Source organism: Colobus angolensis, unplaced genomic scaffold (genome assembly GCF_000951035.1).
Source record: "Colobus angolensis palliatus isolate OR3802 unplaced genomic scaffold, Cang.pa_1.0 Scaffold111, whole genome shotgun sequence".
NCBI classification, from domain to species: domain Eukaryota; kingdom Metazoa; phylum Chordata; class Mammalia; order Primates; family Cercopithecidae; genus Colobus; species Colobus angolensis.
The window spans coordinates 9,453,618-9,475,816 of record NW_012112142.1 but is presented as its reverse complement, the minus strand read 5'-3'; the positions used below and the strand labels follow the sequence as shown (position 1 = coordinate 9,475,816).

Sequence of the window (22,199 nt, the reverse complement as noted above, 5' to 3'; positions counted from 1 at the left end):
AGTGAGCATGGTGGGAGGAAGATAATGAGGAGGAGAGCGTCTTAGAGGATAGGATGGAGAAGGTGGAGCCAGGTTATTAGTAGCCTCAGTGTCGCGTGGATTCGTGTGAGGCCTTATAGTTCCCACACCCTGTAGGGGCCCTTACTAGGTTTTTCTCTTGAATACGTGAGTGGTATAACAACTGTGTTTTGAAAATATTGATCTTACGGAAGTCTGGCCCCATGAATAGATTGAAAGAGGCAGAGAGTAGGGGAAATTCCACTAAGGAGGGTTCAGTCACATAGATCTCAGCAGGGACAGGGACCTGAACTTGGGATTGTGGCAATGGGAATAGAGCAAGGGAATAAGTACACGGCTAAGAAGAAGGGCTCGGTGCCTGCATGACTGGAGATCAAAGAGAAGGGATCAAGCTGATTGCGTTTTGAGCCTAGGGAATCTGGATAAAGTCATTTTTTTCAGTGCAAGCCAGAAAAGCAGTCAACTTAAGTAAATGGATTTCAATTTGAGGCACACAAGCAAGGTAATACTGGAATAACCAAGTAGAAATATTAGTTTGAGAACATGGGACTTGGAATTTGGTAAGATGATGGAAGTTGTCAGCATTCAGAGAAGAAAATGAAGTTCTGAAAAAGGAGGATGATCTCTAATAGCATGTGTGGTAAAAGGTTAGGACTAATCTCTGTTGGCCATATGCTGGGAGAGAGACAGGAAGGAGCCAGTAAGTGAAACAAAAAAGTAATTAGCGAGGGAGAAGGGTTTAAAATGGAGGGTTTTAAGATGTTTTGAAGATGGAGAAAACAAAAGCACAATGTGGCACAGTGTGGGTTTTTCTCATAGTAAAGGGGGAGACTTTACTGTGCATAGTGCCAGGTGTTACTAAGAAATCAGGGAAGGTAAGCCCTTAAAAAAAATCATATGTATGTATTTATTTATTTATTTATTTGAGACGGAGTCTCGCTCTGTCCACCAGGCTGGAGTGCAGTGGCGCGATCTCGGCTCACTGCAAGCTCAGCCTCCTGGGTTCAAGCCAGTCTCCTGCCTCAGCCTCCTGGGTAGCTGGGACTACAGGTGCCCGCCACCGCGCCCGGCTAATCTTTTGTATTTTTAGTAGAGTCAGGGTTTCACCGTGGTCTCAATCTCCTGACCTTGTGATCCGCCCGCCTCGGCCTCCCAAAGTGCTGGGATTACAGGCGTGAGCCACCGTGCCTGGCAATCATAGTTATTTAAAGAAATATTGTTTAAATTCCTACAGGACTTTGGATAACATGCAGAAGTAGTTTAGGTATCTTGTTTAGCATTAAGGAAGTGAGACTGTGCTTGTGTTGTTAGCTTCATCTTGTCATATACCCAAATTTTGTGATACCTCAAAATGCAGAGACTGAAAATGTACGTAAATGTACTTTAATGAGATTTCTCAAAGTGAGTTATTGGTTGGAGTTGGTTAACTCTGTATCATGTATTTCGATCCTCTTTAATGTTGGCTAAATGTTTGTTAAAGAAAAGTAGTGGAAAGGAAGATATGTGAAAAACAATTAGATGTCACTTTCTTGTAAGTCACATTGACCTTATTCAATACCAAGTAATCATTAGACTTTTAATTTTACAGAACAACAAATTTGCCACAGGGAGGTTTAAGACCAATGGATCAACTACATAAACTGTACTAGCACTAGGTTTTTGCATGCTCTTCAGAGGAAATGCTTTTCCTTGTGTCTATGCATTAATCATTTACCTTTCCCAGAGTTTTGTAATGTTTAATTCCAGTGCTTCAGGGATTGTGTTTTTATGTGCAAATTTAATAGGTGGAGTTGGGGGTGTGGGCAGATATAAGACAGAATTAGAGAGAATGCTTCTGTTGGTTTTGTGGTGGCGGTTTTGTTGTCTGGTGTATAATCATAAAAGCTAAAGAACATTTATGCTTTAAATCCTATGGATCACACAAAAAATCTAATGAGAAAAGCCCTATCTTTTGATTGCTAAGCTATGAATATGTTTATAAAAAATGTATTCTTAGTCTTCACCTTGTTTATTCTGTCTTTAACAATTTTTATTTAGAACACACACTGATTCTGCAAAATCCACCTCTTCTGAAACAGACTGCAATGATAACGTCCCTTCTCATAAAAATCCTGCTTCCTCCCAGAGCAAACATGGAATGAATGGCTTTTTTCAGCAGCAAATGATATACGACTCTCCACCTTCACGTGCCACATCTGCTTCAGTTGACTCCAGCCTTTATAACCTGCCCAGGAGTTATTCCCATGATGTGTTACCAAAGGTGTCTCCGTCAAGTACTGAAGCAGATGGAGAACTCTATATTTTTAATACCCCTTCTGGGACATCGAGTGTAGAGACTCAAATGAGGCATGTATCTATTAGTTATGACATTCCTCCAACACCTGGTAATACTTATCAGATTCCACGAACATTTCCAGAAGGAACCTTGGGACAGACATCAAAGCTAGACACTATTCCAGATATTCCTCCACCTCGGCCACCGAAACCACATCCAGCTCATGACCGATCTCCTGTGGAAACGTGTAGTATCCCACGCACCGCCTCAGACACTGACAGTAGTTACTGTATCCCTACAGCAGGGATGCCGCCATCACGTAGTAATACCATTTCCACTGTGGATTTAAACAAATTGCGAAAAGGTCAGCTCTAGTTGACTTCTTCTCTATTAGAGGTTAATGATAGAAAATCGATTTTTCTGAATATTTGTTCTTTTAAGTGTAGTTAAATATATTATGCTACAAAATACAGTCCATTTTTTTCCAGCTCTACAGTTACCTGGACGGGTATATGTGCATTCACGCTCTGCTAGAAGGGAAAGAGAGTTGGAGTTTCTCACCCCTGAAGAAGTATGGCCTTAGTAATGCCTTCCTGCCTCAGGAAGTGTGCCCTTCTCTCACCCACTTTCTATAATCCTGGGTGGATAGGCCCTCTGTTGGGACAGAAGCGCAGGAAATGGACCAGCCACAAAGCCTCTCCGAGTCATACCCTTTCCTGTATTTGTGTGCCATTATGGCCGCTTCTAAGTCACATCTGTTGGGCTCTATTTCCTTCCTTCCTATATAAACAGTTTTTGTGTTGTGTCTGACAGGTGATATTCTGTTCTAGTCAAGCCATTCTGCTTTCTCTTTGATTTTTACTTGTGTTTAAAGAGCTGAATCTTCTTTCCCCTTATCACTACTACTTCACTAATTGTTAGTGAGTATACTTTCCTATACTGTCTCCTAGAGTCTGAACCAAAAGTTACAGACCTTGAGAGGAGAAGAGAAAATGAGTCTGGGTGATTCTCTGAGATTCTCAAAGTCCTAAAAATAGAAAGCTAAAGTTTTTAATGCACATATTCTAAATACTATGTGCTAAAACTTCTGTATTTTGTGGTAGAGTTTTCCCCAGCTATCTCCAAGAAGATAAATATTTAATGTATTTGTGATTACTACTTAAATCAGTACTTATTTCGCCATTCAATAACAATTTCTAACTCCTTTCTTGAAGTGGCTGTATAACCTAGTTATAAGTTAGATGTAAGTTAGGCCCAAGGTGGTGCAAACAGTGAGAAAATAGAGGTGTTTCTCTTCATCTTTAGATAACCTATCTTATCCCAGACTTAGACATTCACTCATACTCAAAATTAGATATTGGTGTTGGTTAGCATAGGAGTGAGTGTCTGCATTTTCTAGTGGTTTAATATGCCAATTCAAGATACAATTCTATGAGCATCCTTTTTAAAATCTATGTGTGTGCATGTGTGTCTGCATATGTATAATGAGAGAAAGAGAATAGGTCATCCCAATTACCCTGAGAGCTGGCAAAGATGGGAAGAAATGTTGATAGTTTGTTCTTTATTTTAGATGCTAGTTCTCAAGACTGCTATGATATTCCACGAACATTTCCAAGTGATAGATCTAGTTCACTTGAAGGCTTCCATAACCACTTTGTAAGTATAATTGACCTTGGCATCATCAAGTGTATTTCATTGTCTAAATCTTCATAATTAGTGCCATGGGACTAAGTGATATCATGAAATAAAAGTATGCTGAGATCCATAAGAATGGGTTTGACTTACAATTGTGTTTTCATGTGTGACAAGAGTTTTTATTAAAATAAATATATATGTGTTTTAGAAAGTCAAAAATGTGTTGACAGTGGGAAGTGTTTCAAGTGAAGAACTGGACGAAAATTACGTCCCAATGAATCCCAATTCACCACCACGACAACATTCCAGCAGTTTTACAGAACCAATTCAGGAAGCCAATTATGTGCCAATGACTCCAGGAACATTTGATTTTTCCTCATTTGGAATGCAAGTTCCTCCTCCTGCTCATATGGGCTTCAGGTCCAGCCCAAAAACCCCTCCCAGAAGGCCAGTTCCTGTTGCAGACTGTGAACCACCCCCTGTGGATAGGAACCTCAAGCCAGACAGAAAAGGTAAGGAGAGCATGGCAAAGTAAAAGGCTTGGGGAGTGCCAAGTTAGATCTATTTTTAACTGCCATTAAATCCAAAACAGAATTTGGACTAGAAATTCTGAAATAATTCATAGTTCCATAGCCATCAACTTATTTAAGCAAAGCAGTACTGCCATTTATAAATTAACAGTTACTATATCACATGTTGATGTGAGGTGATATTTATAAGTCTCCTATCTCTAGAGCAGAGGTTACAAGCTAAAATACTCATAGGGTGAGCGGACAACTGGGGAGAATTAAAAGAAACTGGACTGCCCTAGCCCCATCTAATGGGAGTAACTAACCTACTCGGCTACAATCCTTTGTTGACTTGTGAAGTGATGCACCCATTCAGGCAAATCTTCTGATATTTCAGGAGAAGCCAGAGATTTCAGATTTTATATGTATTATATCTCGATTTTTAAAGTTCTATCAACTAATTTAATTATTTTTAAGAAAATATTGCAGGCCAACCCAAACACTTCTGCAAGCTAGATAATGGCCTTCAGCCGCTATTTAGTAACCTCTTCTCTAGAGTATATAATATCAAATCAGACTTAAGATTATTAATGTATTTGTCATAATTATTTAAGAACAGTGAGACTGTATAATCTTTCCATTCTGTTCCTATAACAACTTCTTAAGAATTACTTTGTCTTTGCTGGGGTAATAAATGCTTCTAGTCTATCATTTTTTTTTTCATGCTGGCCTGCATAAGTAACATTAAGTTCTAAGGTAACATAGTTTGTTAAGAAGTCTGTAAAGGAAACTGTTCAGCCAAATTGGGTAATATCTACCCAGGTTTTTAAAATTGGGGTTTAAGTGGTTAAAACACAGACAATTTGATTTGTTGCACTATGCTGTTAGTGTGGCTTAATCTTGACAACCAAGTAAATTCGTGTAAATGTAAATGTGATGAATGATACAATATCTGGCTTACCTAAGGGTGTTTCAGCACATTTGAAAACTCTCGTGCTATATGTAGCTTTTTAAGACCACATGATGTTTGTGTCAGTTTCTCCTTAACCTGGGCTTAGATAATTAATAGTAGTTCTAATTAAGTCCTGGTTGTGAGGAAAAGAGACTGAGGCTCAGAGTATCTTAAGAAAAAGGATTTGGTTTTGTTTGTAAGTAAAGATAACCTCCTTGTTTCAATACGAGGTTAACCTCCTTCAACAAGGAGGTTATCAGGAACTGAGGCAATTCCAGGGGACTGTTGCTATGTCCTGCTCTCTCTGTGCATTTCTGTTTTACAGGAAATCTTTGCATCTGGTTTGTTCTCTTTCGCTTTCTTACCTTCTTTTCTGTTTTCTTTTCTGATTCTTTTCTGTTTCTTACTCTGTATCCTCTACTTAAACGGATTCTGCTTTCCAAGAGCTTTGGCCTCCAATGCTCCCCTTCTGTGGCCTCAGTTCTGCCTCCTAGCTCCTTTTTATGTGCCCTTGCAGCTTCTGCATCAGCTTCTCATTGCCTTACTTATTATTTACTCACTTTAGATTGCTTAGAGATTATGTGATTGGTCTATGTGTGTCACACCCACGACAACCCAGTCTGCCCAGGCAGCAGGGCTGTGATTGTGATGTGGATCTCAGAAAGGATGTGAGCATCAGAGACTCTCTATTGGATAATGCTTCCTTTTGTTTTTCTTTTTCTTTGTCTCTAAATCTATTTTAGACACTACTGGTCATTTTCTTTGCATATAATTTGCAAAAATATGTTTGGACATGTATAGCTTTATAATTGGTTCACACAGATCACTGAAGGATTGAGATACAAGTGTCATGAACTCTTTGAAATATTGAATATCTTTTTTAATGTTAAACTGGTGCTTTCCTTGTTTTCCAGTAACGAGTGCATGTTAGTGGCAGATCTCTCCTTTTCAACTCCAAACCTAACAGTTTTATATTTTGAGGTCTCGCATCAATGTGGAGGGAGCAAGATTTGGGTGAGGGTGCAAAGCTCTTAAATCCTACCTCCCTTGCTCCTCTGCTGCTCTTTTCTCCCCTTGAGCTCTGTAGAACAGTTTGAAAACTCCAGTATATTTCACAGTTGTGATTCCATGCGGTAAACATAATATGAAATCAGGAAATATCTTTGTTTATAAGTTAGAAAAGACCTGAGATCATAGTGATTAGCTTTTAGTATCCTCTAAGTCTGATATCACTCATGTATCCCACATTATTATGATATACGTTTTATGTATATATCACAATATATACTACGTATCATGTATACTGCATATTTTATAACTATACATCCCTATGTATTTAGTGAAAGTGCTATTATTCTAGTACACTAGAGACTAACCGCACTAGTTCTTTAATGTAAAGGAACTTAATAGAACAGAACAAAGTAGGTTCTTAGTTATTTCTAGAGATTGTGTTCATTCTTTTAAAATTTAACTGAACTGATCAGAGACTATCGTTGAGTTCATTGGCCACATTATTTATTTGGCATGTTTGCTTAGATACAAAATGAACTAAAAAAGAGCACCCAGGTTGAAATACCCATATAATTTTTGCTAGAATCAAGAATAGACTCAGCAAAACAGTAAAGAGGTTCCTAAAGAGTTCCTATAGTATTCAAAAAAATTTGCTTTTCTTTAGTACTATTCTACTTTTTAAATAGTTATGATACAGGAGAGGAGGCTTGAGAATGTATTTAACATTACAAGGCAAACTTTGTAAACTCACTTTATAAAGTTATGACTTCATAAACTCACTTTACAAAGCTATAACTTCAAGAAAAACACATTTTAAAATCCAAATTCAGATCTCAAAGCAGTTTACCCACAAACACTTAAATGAAAATAATGTCTCATTTGGTCCTATAATTTTTCTCAGTATTCATAGCATCAGGTGAATCTATTTTCATTTCAAATTTCATGACGTCAGATAAATGACTTAATCTATTATTTCAGTATCTCTTATGTAAAACTCATAATAAGCAAATCTAATTCTATCAAATATGACTTGATTAGTTTCAGAGCTCCATATAACTAGTTCATTGCCCTGTATGTCTGGTTTTTGAGATTGTCTTTGGAAGGATCTATAAGAAACCGGTAACATTCTGGTCTTCTTTATATCCCCAATTATAGATGTCAGCTGCTGTAGTTTGGGTACAGATGAACTTTTCAAATACTTCTGAGTAATTGAAGCTGCAGAAATACATAGATGTTCTGAACACTTAAACATAATTATCTTAGACCCTTTGCCTATCACCCAATTCGTGATAGTGATATTGTCATCATACTGTTTCTGTCATTGTAGTGTTTGTTTTGAGCTACATGTTGTCTGTATTAATAGAAGCGTATTTTATGCATACTTTATTAAATATTGGGAAAGCAGATGAGTCACTGGAAATACAGGACAAATTATAGTTTGACCTCTTCAATTGAAAATTTTATATTTCTGATGGAAAGGGGATTTTGTAAAGTTTGGGAAATTTATCTATCTGTTGTAACTTCTCTTTATGTCATGACATAAATCTACTATCGTTAATCGCTAAACTTATCTAAGGCCCCCTGTCTCTGTCTAGTCCCTGTCTAGCATGATGCAGCAGCTGTGTGAGCCCCACGTGGTGTCTTTGTGTTGTTATGTTTGGCCTTGTCCATTCAGTCCTTTCTGCAACAGTCTGAACATTAATTGCTGTACTGACTTTTTTTTAAGCCAGTGCAAGGTTTTGTATGGTGTTTTTATACACCAGTTTGGTTAAAGTACCTTCAGGCTTAGATCCTTACTACTGTGTGGGGAGCATACAGAAGACTCTTTTGGCACAGTGATGGATTTCCTCTAAACGTCTTTTCAAGAGATCTTTTAAAGTTTCTGAATGTGATTAAAAATTAACATGCACTTTTAAAAATTTTTATTATTTTGTATTGCAATTTTTATTTTCATTTCAAGGGGGTGCATGTGCAGGTTTGTTACCTGTGTATATTATGTGATGCTGAGATTTAGGATATGAATGATCCTGTCACTCAGGAACTGAACATAGCACCCAATTGTTAGTTTTTCAACCCTTTCCCCCTGCCTCCTTCCCCTCTCTGGTGGTACCCAGTGTCTGTTGTTGCCATCTTTATGTCCATGTTTAGCTCTCACTTACAAGTGAGAGAACATGTGATATTTGGTTTTCTGGTCCTCCGTTTATTTGCTTAGGATAATGGCTTCCACCTGCATCCGTGTTGCTGCAAAGGACATGATTTCATTCTTTTTATGGCTGTGTAGTATTCCATGGCGTATATGTACCACATTTTCTTTATCCAGTCAACTGTTGATGGGCACCTAGGTTGATTCCATGTCTTTGCTATTATAAACACTGCTGCAGTGAACATGCGAGTGCATGTGTCTTTTTGGTAGAAAGATTTTTTTCTTTTGGATGTATACCCAGTAATGGGATTGCTGGGTTTTATGGTAGTTCTGTTTTAGTTCTTTGAGAAGCCTCCAAACTGCCTTCCACAGTAGCTGAACTAATTTACATTCCCACCAACAGTATATAAGCATTCCCTTTTCTCCACAGCCTCCCGAGCATCTGTTGTTTTTTGACTTTTTAGTAATAGCTGTTTTGACTAGTGTGAGATGGTATCTCATTGTAGTTTTGATTTGCATTTCTCTGATGATTAGTGATGGAGTATTTTTTTAATATATTTGTTGGCCACTTGTATGTCTCATTTCTATATGTGTCAGTTCATGTCTTTCATCCATTTTTTAATGGGGTTACTTGTTTTTTGCTTGTTGAGTTTCTTGCAGATTCTGGATATTACCCCTTTGTCAGATGCTTAGTTTGTGCATATTTTCTCCCATTCTGTAGGTTGTCTGATTACTCTGTTGGTAGTCTCTTTTGCTGTGTAAAAGCTCTTTAGTTTAATTAGGTCCCACTTGTCAATTTCTGGTTTGTTGCAATTGCTTTTGAAGACTTGGTCATAATGTCTAGTTTCTTGAGGGTTTTTATCAGAAAGAGATGTTGGATTTTATTGAAAGCTTTTACTGTGTATATCGAGATGATCATATGTTTTTTGTTTTTAATTGTTTACATGGTGAATCACATTTATTGATTTGTATATGTTGAACCACTTTGCACCTTAGGAGTAAAGACTACTTGATCATTAACGTGCTTTTTAAAAACTACAAGTATACAATAATCAGTGTTTGGAGAATGTATGAGTAATACCAGTACATGTAACTAGATTTTGATAAACAGGTATTAAAGTTTAACTCTTAAGTCAAGCTTTGGGTTAGATTTGTTACCATTTAAAGGAAATAAGTATGGAGCGCATTTTTACAGGATAGCCTTAACATGGGGTTTCTTCCTCTCAATATTCTCTTGACTTCAAAGTATAATTATCATTATTACATTTCTCTTTATACCATGAGACCATTAAAATGTATAACAATTTTTAACTTCTCTGCCTTGATTACTTTCTGGAATTAACAAATGATAATGTGAATTACTTTTACTCTTTCTTGATTTTGGAGATGCTTACTGGAAGTAGTAGAATAATCTGCAAAACTTTTAGAAGAGTAAAAAATGTAAGCTTAAAAAAAGTTTAGTCTTTGTAAAGCCTGTAATAATACAGAAAATAGAAATGTCTACTTTGTGTGGAATTTATATAAGTAGTTACCTATTAGAATAATGCATTAATAGATCACATCTGTTTATTTGAAATACGACCTCGCATGACTGCCTTGACTGTATTTGAAATGACCGACTTGAAATACCCTTAGAATTTAGTTCTTCCCTTTTTGCATTTAAATGACAAGCAAAAATGACTGGGCACAGTGGCTCAGCCTGTAATCCCAGCCTTTGGGGAGACCAAGGTGGGCAGATCACCTGACGTCAGGAGTTTGAGACCAGCCTGACCAACACTGGTGAAACCTGTCTCTAGTAAAAATACAAAAAAAAAATCCAGGCATGGTGGCACGTGCCTGTAATCCCAGCTACTCGGGAGGCTAAGGCATGAGAATTGTTTGAACCTAGGAGTTGGAGGTTGCAGTGAGCTGAGATCATATTACTGCACTCCAGCCTGGGCAACAGAGCAAGACTCCATCTCGAAAAAAAAAAAGACAAGCAAAAATGTCTTTTTTGTGTGTGTGAGATTGATCAGATTAAACACCACTAGCTTTAAGAGAAAGCCAGTTCATTAACATTCATACAACACAGATTTAAGCACCTATCGGTTACAGGATATAAATTCTCCAAACAAGGAAAAGGTTGCTCCCCTGAAGAAGCTCACTGTCTAGGAGAGGACATGGAGAAGTAAACACATTATCATAATTACTGTGGAAGGGGCTGTGGTTGAAGTAAACTCTTGGCACTATTAGGGAAGCTCCCCTGAGGAAAGTCTGAGAGTGTGAGTGGCAATTAAATGATGCTAGGGGAGGGCAACCTGGCAAAGTATCTTCTCGTTAGAATAAACAACATGCCCAGGTCCTTTAAAAAGAGGGGAGATGAGACAGGCCCAGAGTCGTGGGGAGGTAGGTGGGCGGGCAAAAAGGAGGGAGGAAAGTACCAAAGGAGGGACGAATGCCAGATGCCTTGTAGTTGCCTGATCCTGAAGGAGTTATAATTTATGGTAATGAGTTTGGACTTTATTCTGAGTGCACCATTAAAGAATTTTATGCAGGCACATAACATAATCAGGTTGGCCCTAGAAAGCTCATTCTGATTTAAGAATACAATAGAGAAAATAATTGTATTCTGTAATGTAAGATGTTATAAAAATCACTTTTCTTTCTCAGAGAGTGCTTTGCCCAGTTTTCCAAAATCCAGGGTTCTTGAAGCCTTTGTTAAGACAGGATCAAACAGGAAAGGCATAGCAAAAGTCCCCCTGTCTGGCTCCCTCAACTTGGGGAACTTACAGTGATTTTTGGAAGTTTTGAGGCACTTGGAGCATAAGCGGAACTCATATAGCCATGCAGTGCGAGTTCATCACTTTCAGAGAAACAAAACAGGTAAATGAAGTGCTCATTTTTTAAAAAAGATATCAGACAAACAATTTTTTATTTTCTGGTGTGAATGTCTGATGCATGTCAGGGCCTTCATTTTAAAAGAGCACCCTGCTCTTTGCTGCTCTGTTTCTTAGGGTTGTATGAAATGGTGGTGCTACATTAAGACTAGCTTTACATTTTGCCTTGACATCAGTGTTTGCACAGAAAGATTTTATGCAGTTTGCAAGGCTATTTTCTTTCTTTTTCTTTTAGAGACGAGTTCTCACTATGTTGCCCAGGCTGGTCTCAAACTCCTGGGCTCAAGTGATCCTCCTGCCTCAGCCTCCCACAGTGTTGGGATTACAGGCGTGAGCCACTGTGCCTGGCCTGCAGTGCTGTTTTCTTTGGCATACTTGGGGATAATTCCTTAGAATTAAAATTGTCTCTTTTTTTTTTTGAAGGGCTTTAGGTTTTAAGGGTTTAAAAGTGTCCTCCACTATGAGAATTCATGTGATACAAGAGAACAAAGCAAAGGGAGGGTATGAATCATATGCTGCATGCTCTTCTAGATGGCATATATTTTCTAGTTAGTGTGTTTTCAGTTTTTTCTTTTAAAAACCATTAAAATAATTTACAGTGATGAGGTTACAATGTACAGCAGTATATTAGAAAAATGTTAGACCAAGAATACAAGAAGCCAGAATTCATTTCTGGTAATACTATTAACAACCACTCCTTCCCATTAAATGACATTGGACAAATCCATTGACTTTTCTTCACATAAATTTTCTTATTTTAAAATGTAAAATTAGATCATCTCTAATCGTACTCCCAATTAGGGAGCAGATCACATGATCAAGAGATTGACATTAACAACCCTCCTAAGAATTAAAGCACAGATAGAAATTTCCCCAGTTGTCAGTGCTCTTCACTAAATTATGTTGCACTCTTTGTTCAAACCAAGTCTAGCAAAAGCCAAGTTGTAACTGCCTTGGACTTAAAGGTTCAGGTTCACATGAGTTCTCTGTTTACTCTCAGAATTTGAGAATCACCAAAGTTGTTTTATTTTTGCCTTTGCTTTAATATTCTTATTTCTTATTATCTGTTTTCATACTTTTCTTCAGCAATCAGTAAAACATTGGCCTATACAGGCAGTAAAGGAGGAGAAAAGGCTAAGACAGGCCTCCTTACATCTTGGACTTTTTTTCTCCTTTCTCTCAAGTAATATAGGGCTATTCTTTGGGTATGATTTTCATGTCTGTCTGGAACATAAATGTCAAATTGAGTTTGGAAGCATAGAGAAATCAAACTAACAAAATGCCTAAGTGACATAGTACAATTCAGTGCAACATTTCCACATTGTAGCTACTGCCCTAAAATTAACCTTAAGCTTTGCACAGAATAGAAAATACATGTAAATTTTATAAATGCATTTTTAAAAATCTCAATATGATTATATCATATTGTTCTATTAAGAAAACCAAGGAATACCCTAGAAAAGGAGTATCCTTTTAGTACCCACCCCAGAAAAAAAGGTAATGGAGATGAGGAAGAACTTGAGTGAAAGGCTTACTGATTTCATGCATCTGATTTTGGCTCATACGAGTCTCCTTGGAACATATGACATCTTTAAAAATTACTTAATCCACATTATCTTCATCATTACAATCACTTACATTTTATATATGTTTTCACTGTTACCAAGAGGAAATTACTGGTCATGAAGGTAAACTCTTCAGAGAAATGTAACGATTTTACATCTCTGATGTTGGAAGTACTTAAAATTTAGTTGAGATAACTTACTATATACAAAAGCAAAGCAATACAAATACTCTTCTAAGAGTATCTATAGTAAAGACTGTAGGTTTGAAATAAGGATATGGGACGAAGAACATGAACCTTCTCTCTTGATGCACAGGAATTAAATTCTGGCTCTACCAGTCATCATCTGTGTGACTCTGGGCAAGTTACTTAAGTTCTATAAACCCCAACCAGCTTGGTGATACAATTATTAAAATCTCTTTTAAATTGTACCTTCCTGACATGGTTGTTGAGAGGTGTTAGCAGGTCTAATACCTAAGAACTTCTCAATAAATGTTCATGATTGATAATGAAGTGTAATGGCATTTCTCTGGGCAGTCTTAGAGAATGTGTTCTAACTTGAGCTTTGTGTAGAAATTAAAGTCACTGATTCATAAAGCAGTGATGGATATTGATAGTAAAGGAATGTAGAAAAGGGCTGAAATTTTAAAGATGTACATGAGAAATAGAGAATGGTCTAGCCAGAGCAGAGCACAATTCAAGGGAAGAATAGGATGTAAACACATCCGTAGTTTATTCTTGTGGCATTTCCATATTCTCCATGACTTCTCCAAATAAGTCATATGTATTCTGTGTTCTTGTCTGTAAAATCATTGCTATCTTGAAATGTAATTCATTGAATAGAACAACGAAAGTTGCTGGATACTATGTTGTACTTGTTGAAGTCAGAATAAAAATACACAGATGAATCTTTAACATTTTATTTGGGAAGCAAGACTGCAATTTGAGATACACAGACCAGTGGTCTTTGTTATGTCTGAAGAACAAGGAGGAGGTTGGGAGTTTTATTAGAAAGAGAAATCTTACATATTGTTTTAAAAGAAAGCTCACTGGCACTAGATAATTTCTTGGGAACTGGCAAGATCTGACTGGTGAATGATGGTGGTAGGTGAAACCAGTTTTAGAGTCATGGCAAGTCATTTCAGCAGCTACTACATAAAACCGGTCTTCGGGTTGCAGCAGGCCGTTTCAGCACCAGGGGTTGTGGAAATGTTAATTCTTGGATCAGTTGCTCTGTGCCGTGAGTGCTTTTTCACCCCGGCCCTCAACCCTAGTTTAGTTGGCTACAAGAAGAATGACCCAATTTGTATAATCAACTTTCACACACCTTTCTCACATAATGGACCTTTAATGGCTGCTATCTTTCTTCTGTCCTTTTCAGTTTGAAAATCATTCTCCTAGCTAGAGAAGACTAAAGCAAGATAGGAGTTGAGTTTCTCTTGCTTTTTTTAAAAAATCTATTATTATTAGTTTTTCTTCCCAAACACATTTGTTCTTGCCTTGTTTCTCTTCCTCTAGGAATAGGTTTTCAAAAGACCCTCCATGTAATTTTTCATAGGCCGTGAGCATTCTGGATTATATCATCACACCAGCATTCACACAGGCTCGGGTAACTTTCTCATTGACCTTGACTCCCTGCTCCTTCCATTTCAGTCCTTCCCATTTTAAAAGCTCTTTTTGTTGTCATATTGGGAAATTATTAGCATTTTGAGACCAAATGCAGATGCTCAAAGGGGATGGACTACATAACTCTGAGAATTTGTACCTAAGGATCCAGGAAATGGTGTCATTACTAAGGGCGTTGGAGGTGGAAAATGGCATTGGTTTGGAGGAGAAACAATTAGTTTCAGCTTCAGAAGGATAATTGGAGGTGACCTGTCAGGCAGTTGGAAGGTAGAACTAGAGAAAAAGGTGAGAAACCATAACTTGGTAAGATTTTGCAGTCATGTGACCTTGATTATTTAACCACAAACACAGATAAGATACTGGGGGGCGCAAAGCTGAGAAACGCAAAGAATGACCACTGGGAGATAGCTATGGTGAAAAAAATCAGGAGGGAGCTGCAGAGCTAATGAAAACAGATCCTTCAGAAAAGGAGGAGTGTATCTCACACATTAGGTCAAGACCAGCAAACCAAAAGTAGTTCTAAGAGCATTTTGTAATTAAACCTGACATCACTGATGTGTCAACTCTCTGTGGCATTCACGTTGACATCCCCCCAAGCCACACCTGTAAATCCAGAGTAGTATCAACTATAGACATAAGTGTAGGAATGAGCACATTTCTTCTTTCCTCTACTTGGGTTCCTTAGTTTGTGACTGTGTAGCACAGAGTGCTGCAAGATCTCCAGCCACAATGGAGAGTTCAAAACTGAACTCCAAGCAGCTCCAACATAGTATCCAGCTGAATTTCCTAAGATTCTCTGTATCCCTAAAGGTCTGGAAAGGTAAGACAATGTGGTATAGAACAGGAGTGCCACACCAGCAAGTGGCAGGCTAGAGGAAGTCTTAACTCTGCCTCCGGTTAAAGTGTAACCTGAACAAATCACTTAACCCCTTTCTTTGGGTGAATCTCATTCATAAAATGAAGAAACTAGATTTGTAAGGGCCTTTCACTCCAAAATAATCATATTATTTTAATACTAAGACTTACCCTCTGCATCTGTTTTTTGTTTTGTTTTGTTTTGTTTTTTTCTGAAGGGTAGCCCACTATTTGGGGGAGTTTAAAAAGTCATCGTAGCCGGACGCAGTGGCTCACGCCTGTAATCACAGCACTTTGGGAGGCTGAGGCAGGCGGATCACGAGGTCAGCAGATCAAGACCATCCTGGCTGACACGGTGAAACCCCGTCTCTACTAAAAATACAAAAAATTAGCCGGACGTGGTGGCGGGCGCCTGTAGTCCCAGCTACTCAGGAGGCTGAGGCAGGAGAATGGAGTGAACCCAGGAGGTGGAGCTTGCAGTGAGCCGAGATCGCACCGCTACCCTCCAGCCTGGGAGACAGAGCGAGACTGTCTAAAAAAAAAAAAAAAGTTGTCGTCTTCCTTTGCTTTAGAAAAGGGTCCTGCTGGTGTGGGCCCTGGGTTAGGGAGTTTTAGGGGTAGGGAGTGAATCTTGCCCAAAATTTTAGTATTTACCTTTTAAAATCAGGCTGCCTCATTTCTGAATAAACTGAATGTATTGTCTCACTTAGAAAATTGGTTAGGAAATTTTTATTTTTTATAACCTCTACAGAATTATATTTTAAGAAGCTTTGAGATTTCGATAGGTAAGGTGCTAGATATCAGCATTTAACCAGCAAATTCTGATTCTGCCACCTAATAGATGTCAACTCAACTTTGTAAATTCCAAGAAAAAAGAAAATTTAGTCCCACTAATAATGGAGTAGCTTAAATCACTGATTCAAATGATACTGCAACTCTGGCATCCAGGCTTCTAATGGGAAAGATGCCTTTCATAGGCTTTTCAGCAGTGCTTTTATGTGGCAGACATTAAATGAAAGGAAGACGATGGTAACTGAATTTATGCTTTCATATACTTAATTAAACTGAAGCTAGGCAATCAGTATAACCAGAATCTAAACATCTAATTCTTGCAGATGAAGCCATTGGGCAACCAGTTAGTATCCAGAGGAAAGAAATGTTGGTCTTGTATTGGTTTTAGATTAGTAAATATAGTAGTGGCCACTTGCTTCTCTAGAAGAGTCTTGGTTAGGAGGTGCAGGAAAAGATTAAGGTTTTAAAAACATCTCTACCAAATTGGAAAAGTAATATTACAAGGACGTAGGCCTTCAGGCTTTCATATGAGACACCAGATTTCAAAGAAAAGAAAGATGTAATTGAGATCTGACTAGGGTATTCTACAAATTTTTTATCTGATCCAGTTTTCTAAGACATGTTAGAAGAAAAACTAACATGGCACATATTTTCCCTCTGTTCCCCCAAATGAAGATAACAACTAACCAGGCCGATTATCGCACTAAAATCCTACCATCTTTTATACCTCCTTGCTGCTTACATCATTGCATGTAAATTCCTCTTTTCCGTTGTGCTGAGCATGAGCATGAATTTTATGTGTAGCAAGACTGAAATATTCTCCACAACAAACTTTTGTTCATGCTTTTAGATGTAACATTTTTGCACAGGGCTCTGTTGCTTTTTTTACAGAATCCATTTTCCAATTAATAAATAACATTATATTAAGAGAGTCTTCTTTTTACCAATTAGGTCAAAGTCCTAAAATTTTAAGACTCAAACCCCATGGTTTAGAGCGAACTGATTCACAAACCATAGGTGACTTTGCTACAAGAAGAAAGGGTATGTACTTTAGCACCGCATGTGGTATGGGGCACTGGGAATTTATTTTGTAATGTTCTTTTTTTTTTCTAAAAGAAGGAAGAACCTTAAATACTATTGCTGTTGTAAATAAAGCTTTCCAGCACATTATTTCTAAAGTGAATGCTTCCCACGTATGCCATTAACAACAGCATGTTAAATATTTGATAATATGTGATATTCAGACTTGTCCTTTTGCATTATTCTTTTAACTTTTTAGACAACATTTTATCCTTTAAATTTGTGAACTGTTTGTGATTTTCTGTTGTCTTCTGTCTTTATGTATATGTATTCTGTTCTGACACAGAAGAATCATTTCCATGGATTAATTGTGCCATTATTTAAAATCTGACAGCTAAACTGCTATTAGCCTTTGGGTGTCAAAAAGTAAAACATTAACAGTTAAAGAAATACTTTCAGTCAGTGGAATATTCCGTATCTGTCTATTTTAAGAATATAGACAAGCAAAATGGTTTTAGCTAAAATTTAATAAGTTAATTTGGTCTTCATTATATGTGAGTTGACAAAATACTTATGAGCCTCAATGTAGTATAGTCCTTTAAAATAACCATTCATTTTATAGTGTAATGGTAATTATGCCATAATTGATTAAAATCGAACATATATGGGCAAAGACTATAAATAAATCTGGAAAAATGAAATGTTTTGTTAAGAGTGGCAGAATGAAACATAACTGAAATATTTACCTAATATGTTTAGGTAGTCTCCTAAAATATCTAGTATTAAATAGTATTGTTTTAGTTATTTTGCTCACTCCACAAATTTCTGAAAAAATCTCAGTTTTGACTTTAAGAAAATGGCTAAGAACTCTAGTATATACTGGTCTAATTGTCTACGGCAATGTGAGGTAAATAAAGATCACTTATAAATGAAAATTATTATTAGCATTTACTTAATTGTATATAATTTAGCAAGAGATTTGTTGGTTAAATTACACTAACAATTTGAAGTAAAATAATTGTGGCCTTTTTTCAGAGTAGAGTTTGGATCTAAAGATATAAATACTGTTTCGTTTTATTTGTTTCCAGACTGGGCATGAATTATTTTAAAAGATTTCGAACATTTTTTTGGTTTGGGGTTTTAACAAAGTTTTGTTTTTAATAGTTTCTAGGCATCATTATATATATATATAGTTATATACTTCAGTATTGAAGAATAGGAATGATTTTACATAGATGATTAAATTTCCTTATTGAGTATGAAATTGGTGAAATAATTTATCAAATAATGAAACGTATAAAGCAGCTATAGAGAAACTGGGTCACATTACTCTTTCTTCATCTCATTTAGTTTATATTCATAAAACATGTACTTAGGCAACATGTTGTAATAGAGGTTTAGGCTTTGAGGTAACAAATCATGAAACATTTGATTTAGCTTTTACCACTAATTACTTAGCTATGTAACCTTGGGCGAATCATGTAACATTCATGAACCTCATTTCATATGTGAAACTAGGTGGTCTTAGGTTTGCTCTATCAAATATAGAGTTACAGAGAGAGAATCTTGTTTGTTTTCCAAAATTCTGTACACTAAAAATCTCTTTTTCTCTTTTTTTTTTTTTTTTTCTCAGTCAAGCCAGCACCTTTAGAAATAAAACCTTTGCCAGAATGGGAAGAATTACAAGCCCCAGTTAGATCTCCCATCACTAGGAGTTTTGCTCGAGAGTAAGTCCTTTGTCTAAAATATGTAGTTTGTATGAATAATGTGACTATCTAGAATTGTTCATTATCCTGGAAAACATCTAGAATAGTGGTTCTCAATGGATGATCTGAAGAGCCCCCTTTTTAGGGGTTCTGTGAAGTCAAAACCATTTTCATTAATATATTAAGATGTTATTTGCTGTATTTATTCTCCTACTGAGTGTACAGTGGAGTTTTCCAGAGGTTACATGATAAGTGATGATATCATTGTGACACCCAGTAGAATGTGTGTGTTTGTGTACTACTTGTGTTTTAAAAATATGTCTATTCTCATTTCTAATATGGCAAAATGAATAGGTACAACTCATGTAAACAAAAATTTCTTGGGATTCTCAATAATTTTTAAGAGTGTAAAGGTTTATGAAACCAAGCATTTCTGAGGATTACTAATCTTGAAAATGTGGTCATCTCTTGTGGAGATTATTTAACCGAGACTTATTTAAATGTATATAGGGAAATGAGAGGAATTTATGAAGTTACAAACCTACGTTGAACATATGTTCATGTTTTACATGTGTGTGTATATATTATATTATGTACATTTATATTATATAATATATATTATATATTTATATTATATATATTAAAATATATATTTTTTTTAAAAATAGAAATTCTTGTCTTCCGTTTTATGTCTGTAACTTTCTATTTATCACCAAGTCACTGGTAGTGGGTTTTCTTTTTTTTTTTTGGCTTGTTTTACACAAAATATTTTGCTGTCCAAAATACACTTTTATAATACAGTTATAAATATTAGTTATGTGTTTGTGCACAAAAATTATGTCATTATAAATTTGTACAATGAATGATTGTAAACATAAGGGAATATTTCTGAAAGAATGCAGACTATCATTTTTATTTGGGGAATAATTTTAGGTGTTGTTGTCAAGGCTTACGTTTGTGATAACATGTTTCTGTAATTAGCTCTTCTAGGTTTCCCATGTCCCCCCGACCGGATTCAGTGCATAGCACAACTTCAAGCAGTGACTCACATGACAGTGAAGAGAATTATGTTCCCATGAACCCAAACCTGTCCAGTGAAGACCCAGTATGTAAAGTTTTAACTTCTCCTTTTCTGAGCAGCCCTTTTCAGTCAATTCAAGCTAGAACTGTTCTGTCTATAAATTTTATCCTCATATCTTTATATACTTAAGAAAAAGCAATAAAAGACAACTTTTTAAAAGCTTATTAAAAATGTCATAAACTCTAAAAACAATAAAAGGTGAAAGTAAACTGTAAATGAGTTTAAAAAAAAAAAAAGTTGCCTGGCACAGCAGCACAGCCCTGTAGTTTCAGCTGTTTGGGAGGCTGAGGTGGGAGGATCACTTGAGTCCTTGAGTCCAGCAGTTTGAGGCTAGCCTGGGCAACATGTCACCCCATATCTAATTAGAAAAAAAATAAAGGTTTCAGTTATATGTCATTTAAGAGATACTTGATTTTTGATACTCTTCAAGAAAATACACTGGCAGCATTTTATAATACAGTTCTCTAAGGCCATGTCACAGCACTCTAATGGTGAAATGGTCTTATAAATAAGTAATATACCCTTAGATAGGTGTAAAGATTAAAGAAGACCTCTTATAAACGTAACATATTTCAGGTTGGCTATACTATCATAAAGCATGAGAATTTTCTAATGGTAGTGAGCATTTTGTTCCTCAGAAATCAGGTAGTTGCCAGAAAATACTTCAAATGTTTAAGAATACAAACCAATTTTAATTTTAAAAAATATTTGGCTTTAGCTTTTCCTTAAGTCAGATTTAATGTTTGCTTTGTTATTTGTATTTTAGTAGATAAGTATATCTGTTAGGATTACATTCCCCTCTGAATAAAAGAAAATAAATATTCATGACTCAAGAGAGAATTTTCTTTCTTTCTCATGGAAAAGTCTTGAGAGAGTCAATCCAAGGCTGTTGTGGCAGCTCTGTTCCATAGAGTCTTCAGGGATTCAGACCTTTTCCAGCTCTCCGGTCTGCTTTCCTTGGGTGTGGCACGTATGCTCATTGGACAAGATGACGCTCCAGCCAACAGAGTCACATGCCAACTCCAGGTGGAGGAAAGGGAGAAAAAGAAGGGTATAGCCCAACTGCCTCATAAGGACAGTTCCTCAGAACTGCTGTATACAAACCATTAACCAGAACTTAGCCTGTGTGGCCACACTTCTGAGACACAAAGGAGCTAGAAAACATGGCCTTAGGTCCGAGGAACAGTGAGCCCACCTGAAAATCCCATGCATATGGGAGCGGGGAGAGCAGGTATTGAGGGACAATCAGGCCATATCTACCAGGATAAGCAAATACTTAATGTCAAAATTTGGAATGAGTAACATTTTAGTGGCCCTATATTATTTAAAATAGCCCTATTTAGAGGTATAAAATAGAAAGCCCAATTCTATCAATGAATTGGTTTTTCATCCTTTATAGACTTTAGGCAGAACCAGGTTACTTACAACTATATGTTGTCAGGAAACATAATTAAGTGATATGAACAACTTGATTTTGTGCTGAAATTACTTAACTTAAAAATATTACCAAATCTTAGCCAGGCACAGTGGCATGCGCCTGTAGTCCCAGCTACCCAGGAGACTGAAGCAGGAGGATCTATTGAGCCTAGGAGTTCACACCTAGCCTGGGCAACATAGTGAGACCTCGTCTATAAAACTTTTTTAAATATCAAATTTATAAAGTATTCAAAAATAATATAATCAATATATCAATAATATTTTCACTGATTTTTCAAGGCAGGGTAATTTTTATTGACTTTTGCTTTTGTATTCACTACTTTTCAGTTTATTATTATTTAAGTTAATTAGTTTTCCTCAGTATAGTAAGTTGACTGTAGTAAAACTCTAGATCCTAAATTCTCGGTCAGAGTAGATATTGTCACCTATTTCCAACTTTGGGTAGTTCAGTGAACTGTTTTTTTATTGTAAAGTAGTTAGAGTATTTTCGGAGGTACTAAAGACTGTGTCTTTTTGCCCAAAATAGTAAATAGCCATAAAAAATTTGGAAAGGCCCATATAATAGGAAAGTTTAAAAATGTGATTTGTCATAGGTAAGTGTTAGATGAAGGGAAAAGATGAAAAAGAAGAGTATTACAATCAGAAATCAAAGGAAATCAAAATACAATTTTTTTTTTTTTTTTTTGGAGTCTTGTTGTC

At 36.5% G+C, this 22,199-nt stretch overlaps 1 protein-coding gene across 3 annotated transcripts in view; it reads left to right on the top strand.

The window, feature by feature from the left end:
* GAB1 (GRB2-associated binding protein 1) overlaps window positions 1-22,199 on the top strand; it is a 131,175-nt gene that overhangs the window by 101,085 nt on the left and 7,891 nt on the right. For 2 of the 3 annotated variants that reach the window (XM_011957188.1, XM_011957196.1), the window contains exons 4-8: window positions 2,056-2,657; window positions 3,864-3,949; window positions 4,137-4,440; window positions 18,910-19,003; window positions 19,964-20,087. In XM_011957188.1, the coding sequence (XP_011812578.1) occupies window positions 2,056-2,657; window positions 3,864-3,949; window positions 4,137-4,440; window positions 18,910-19,003; window positions 19,964-20,087 (1,210 nt within the window). Of the gene's footprint in view, window positions 1-2,055; window positions 2,658-3,863; window positions 3,950-4,136; window positions 4,441-17,207; window positions 17,298-18,909; window positions 19,004-19,963; window positions 20,088-22,199 lie in introns of all 3 variants that reach the window. The other variant, XM_011957180.1, reaches the window with a different exon arrangement.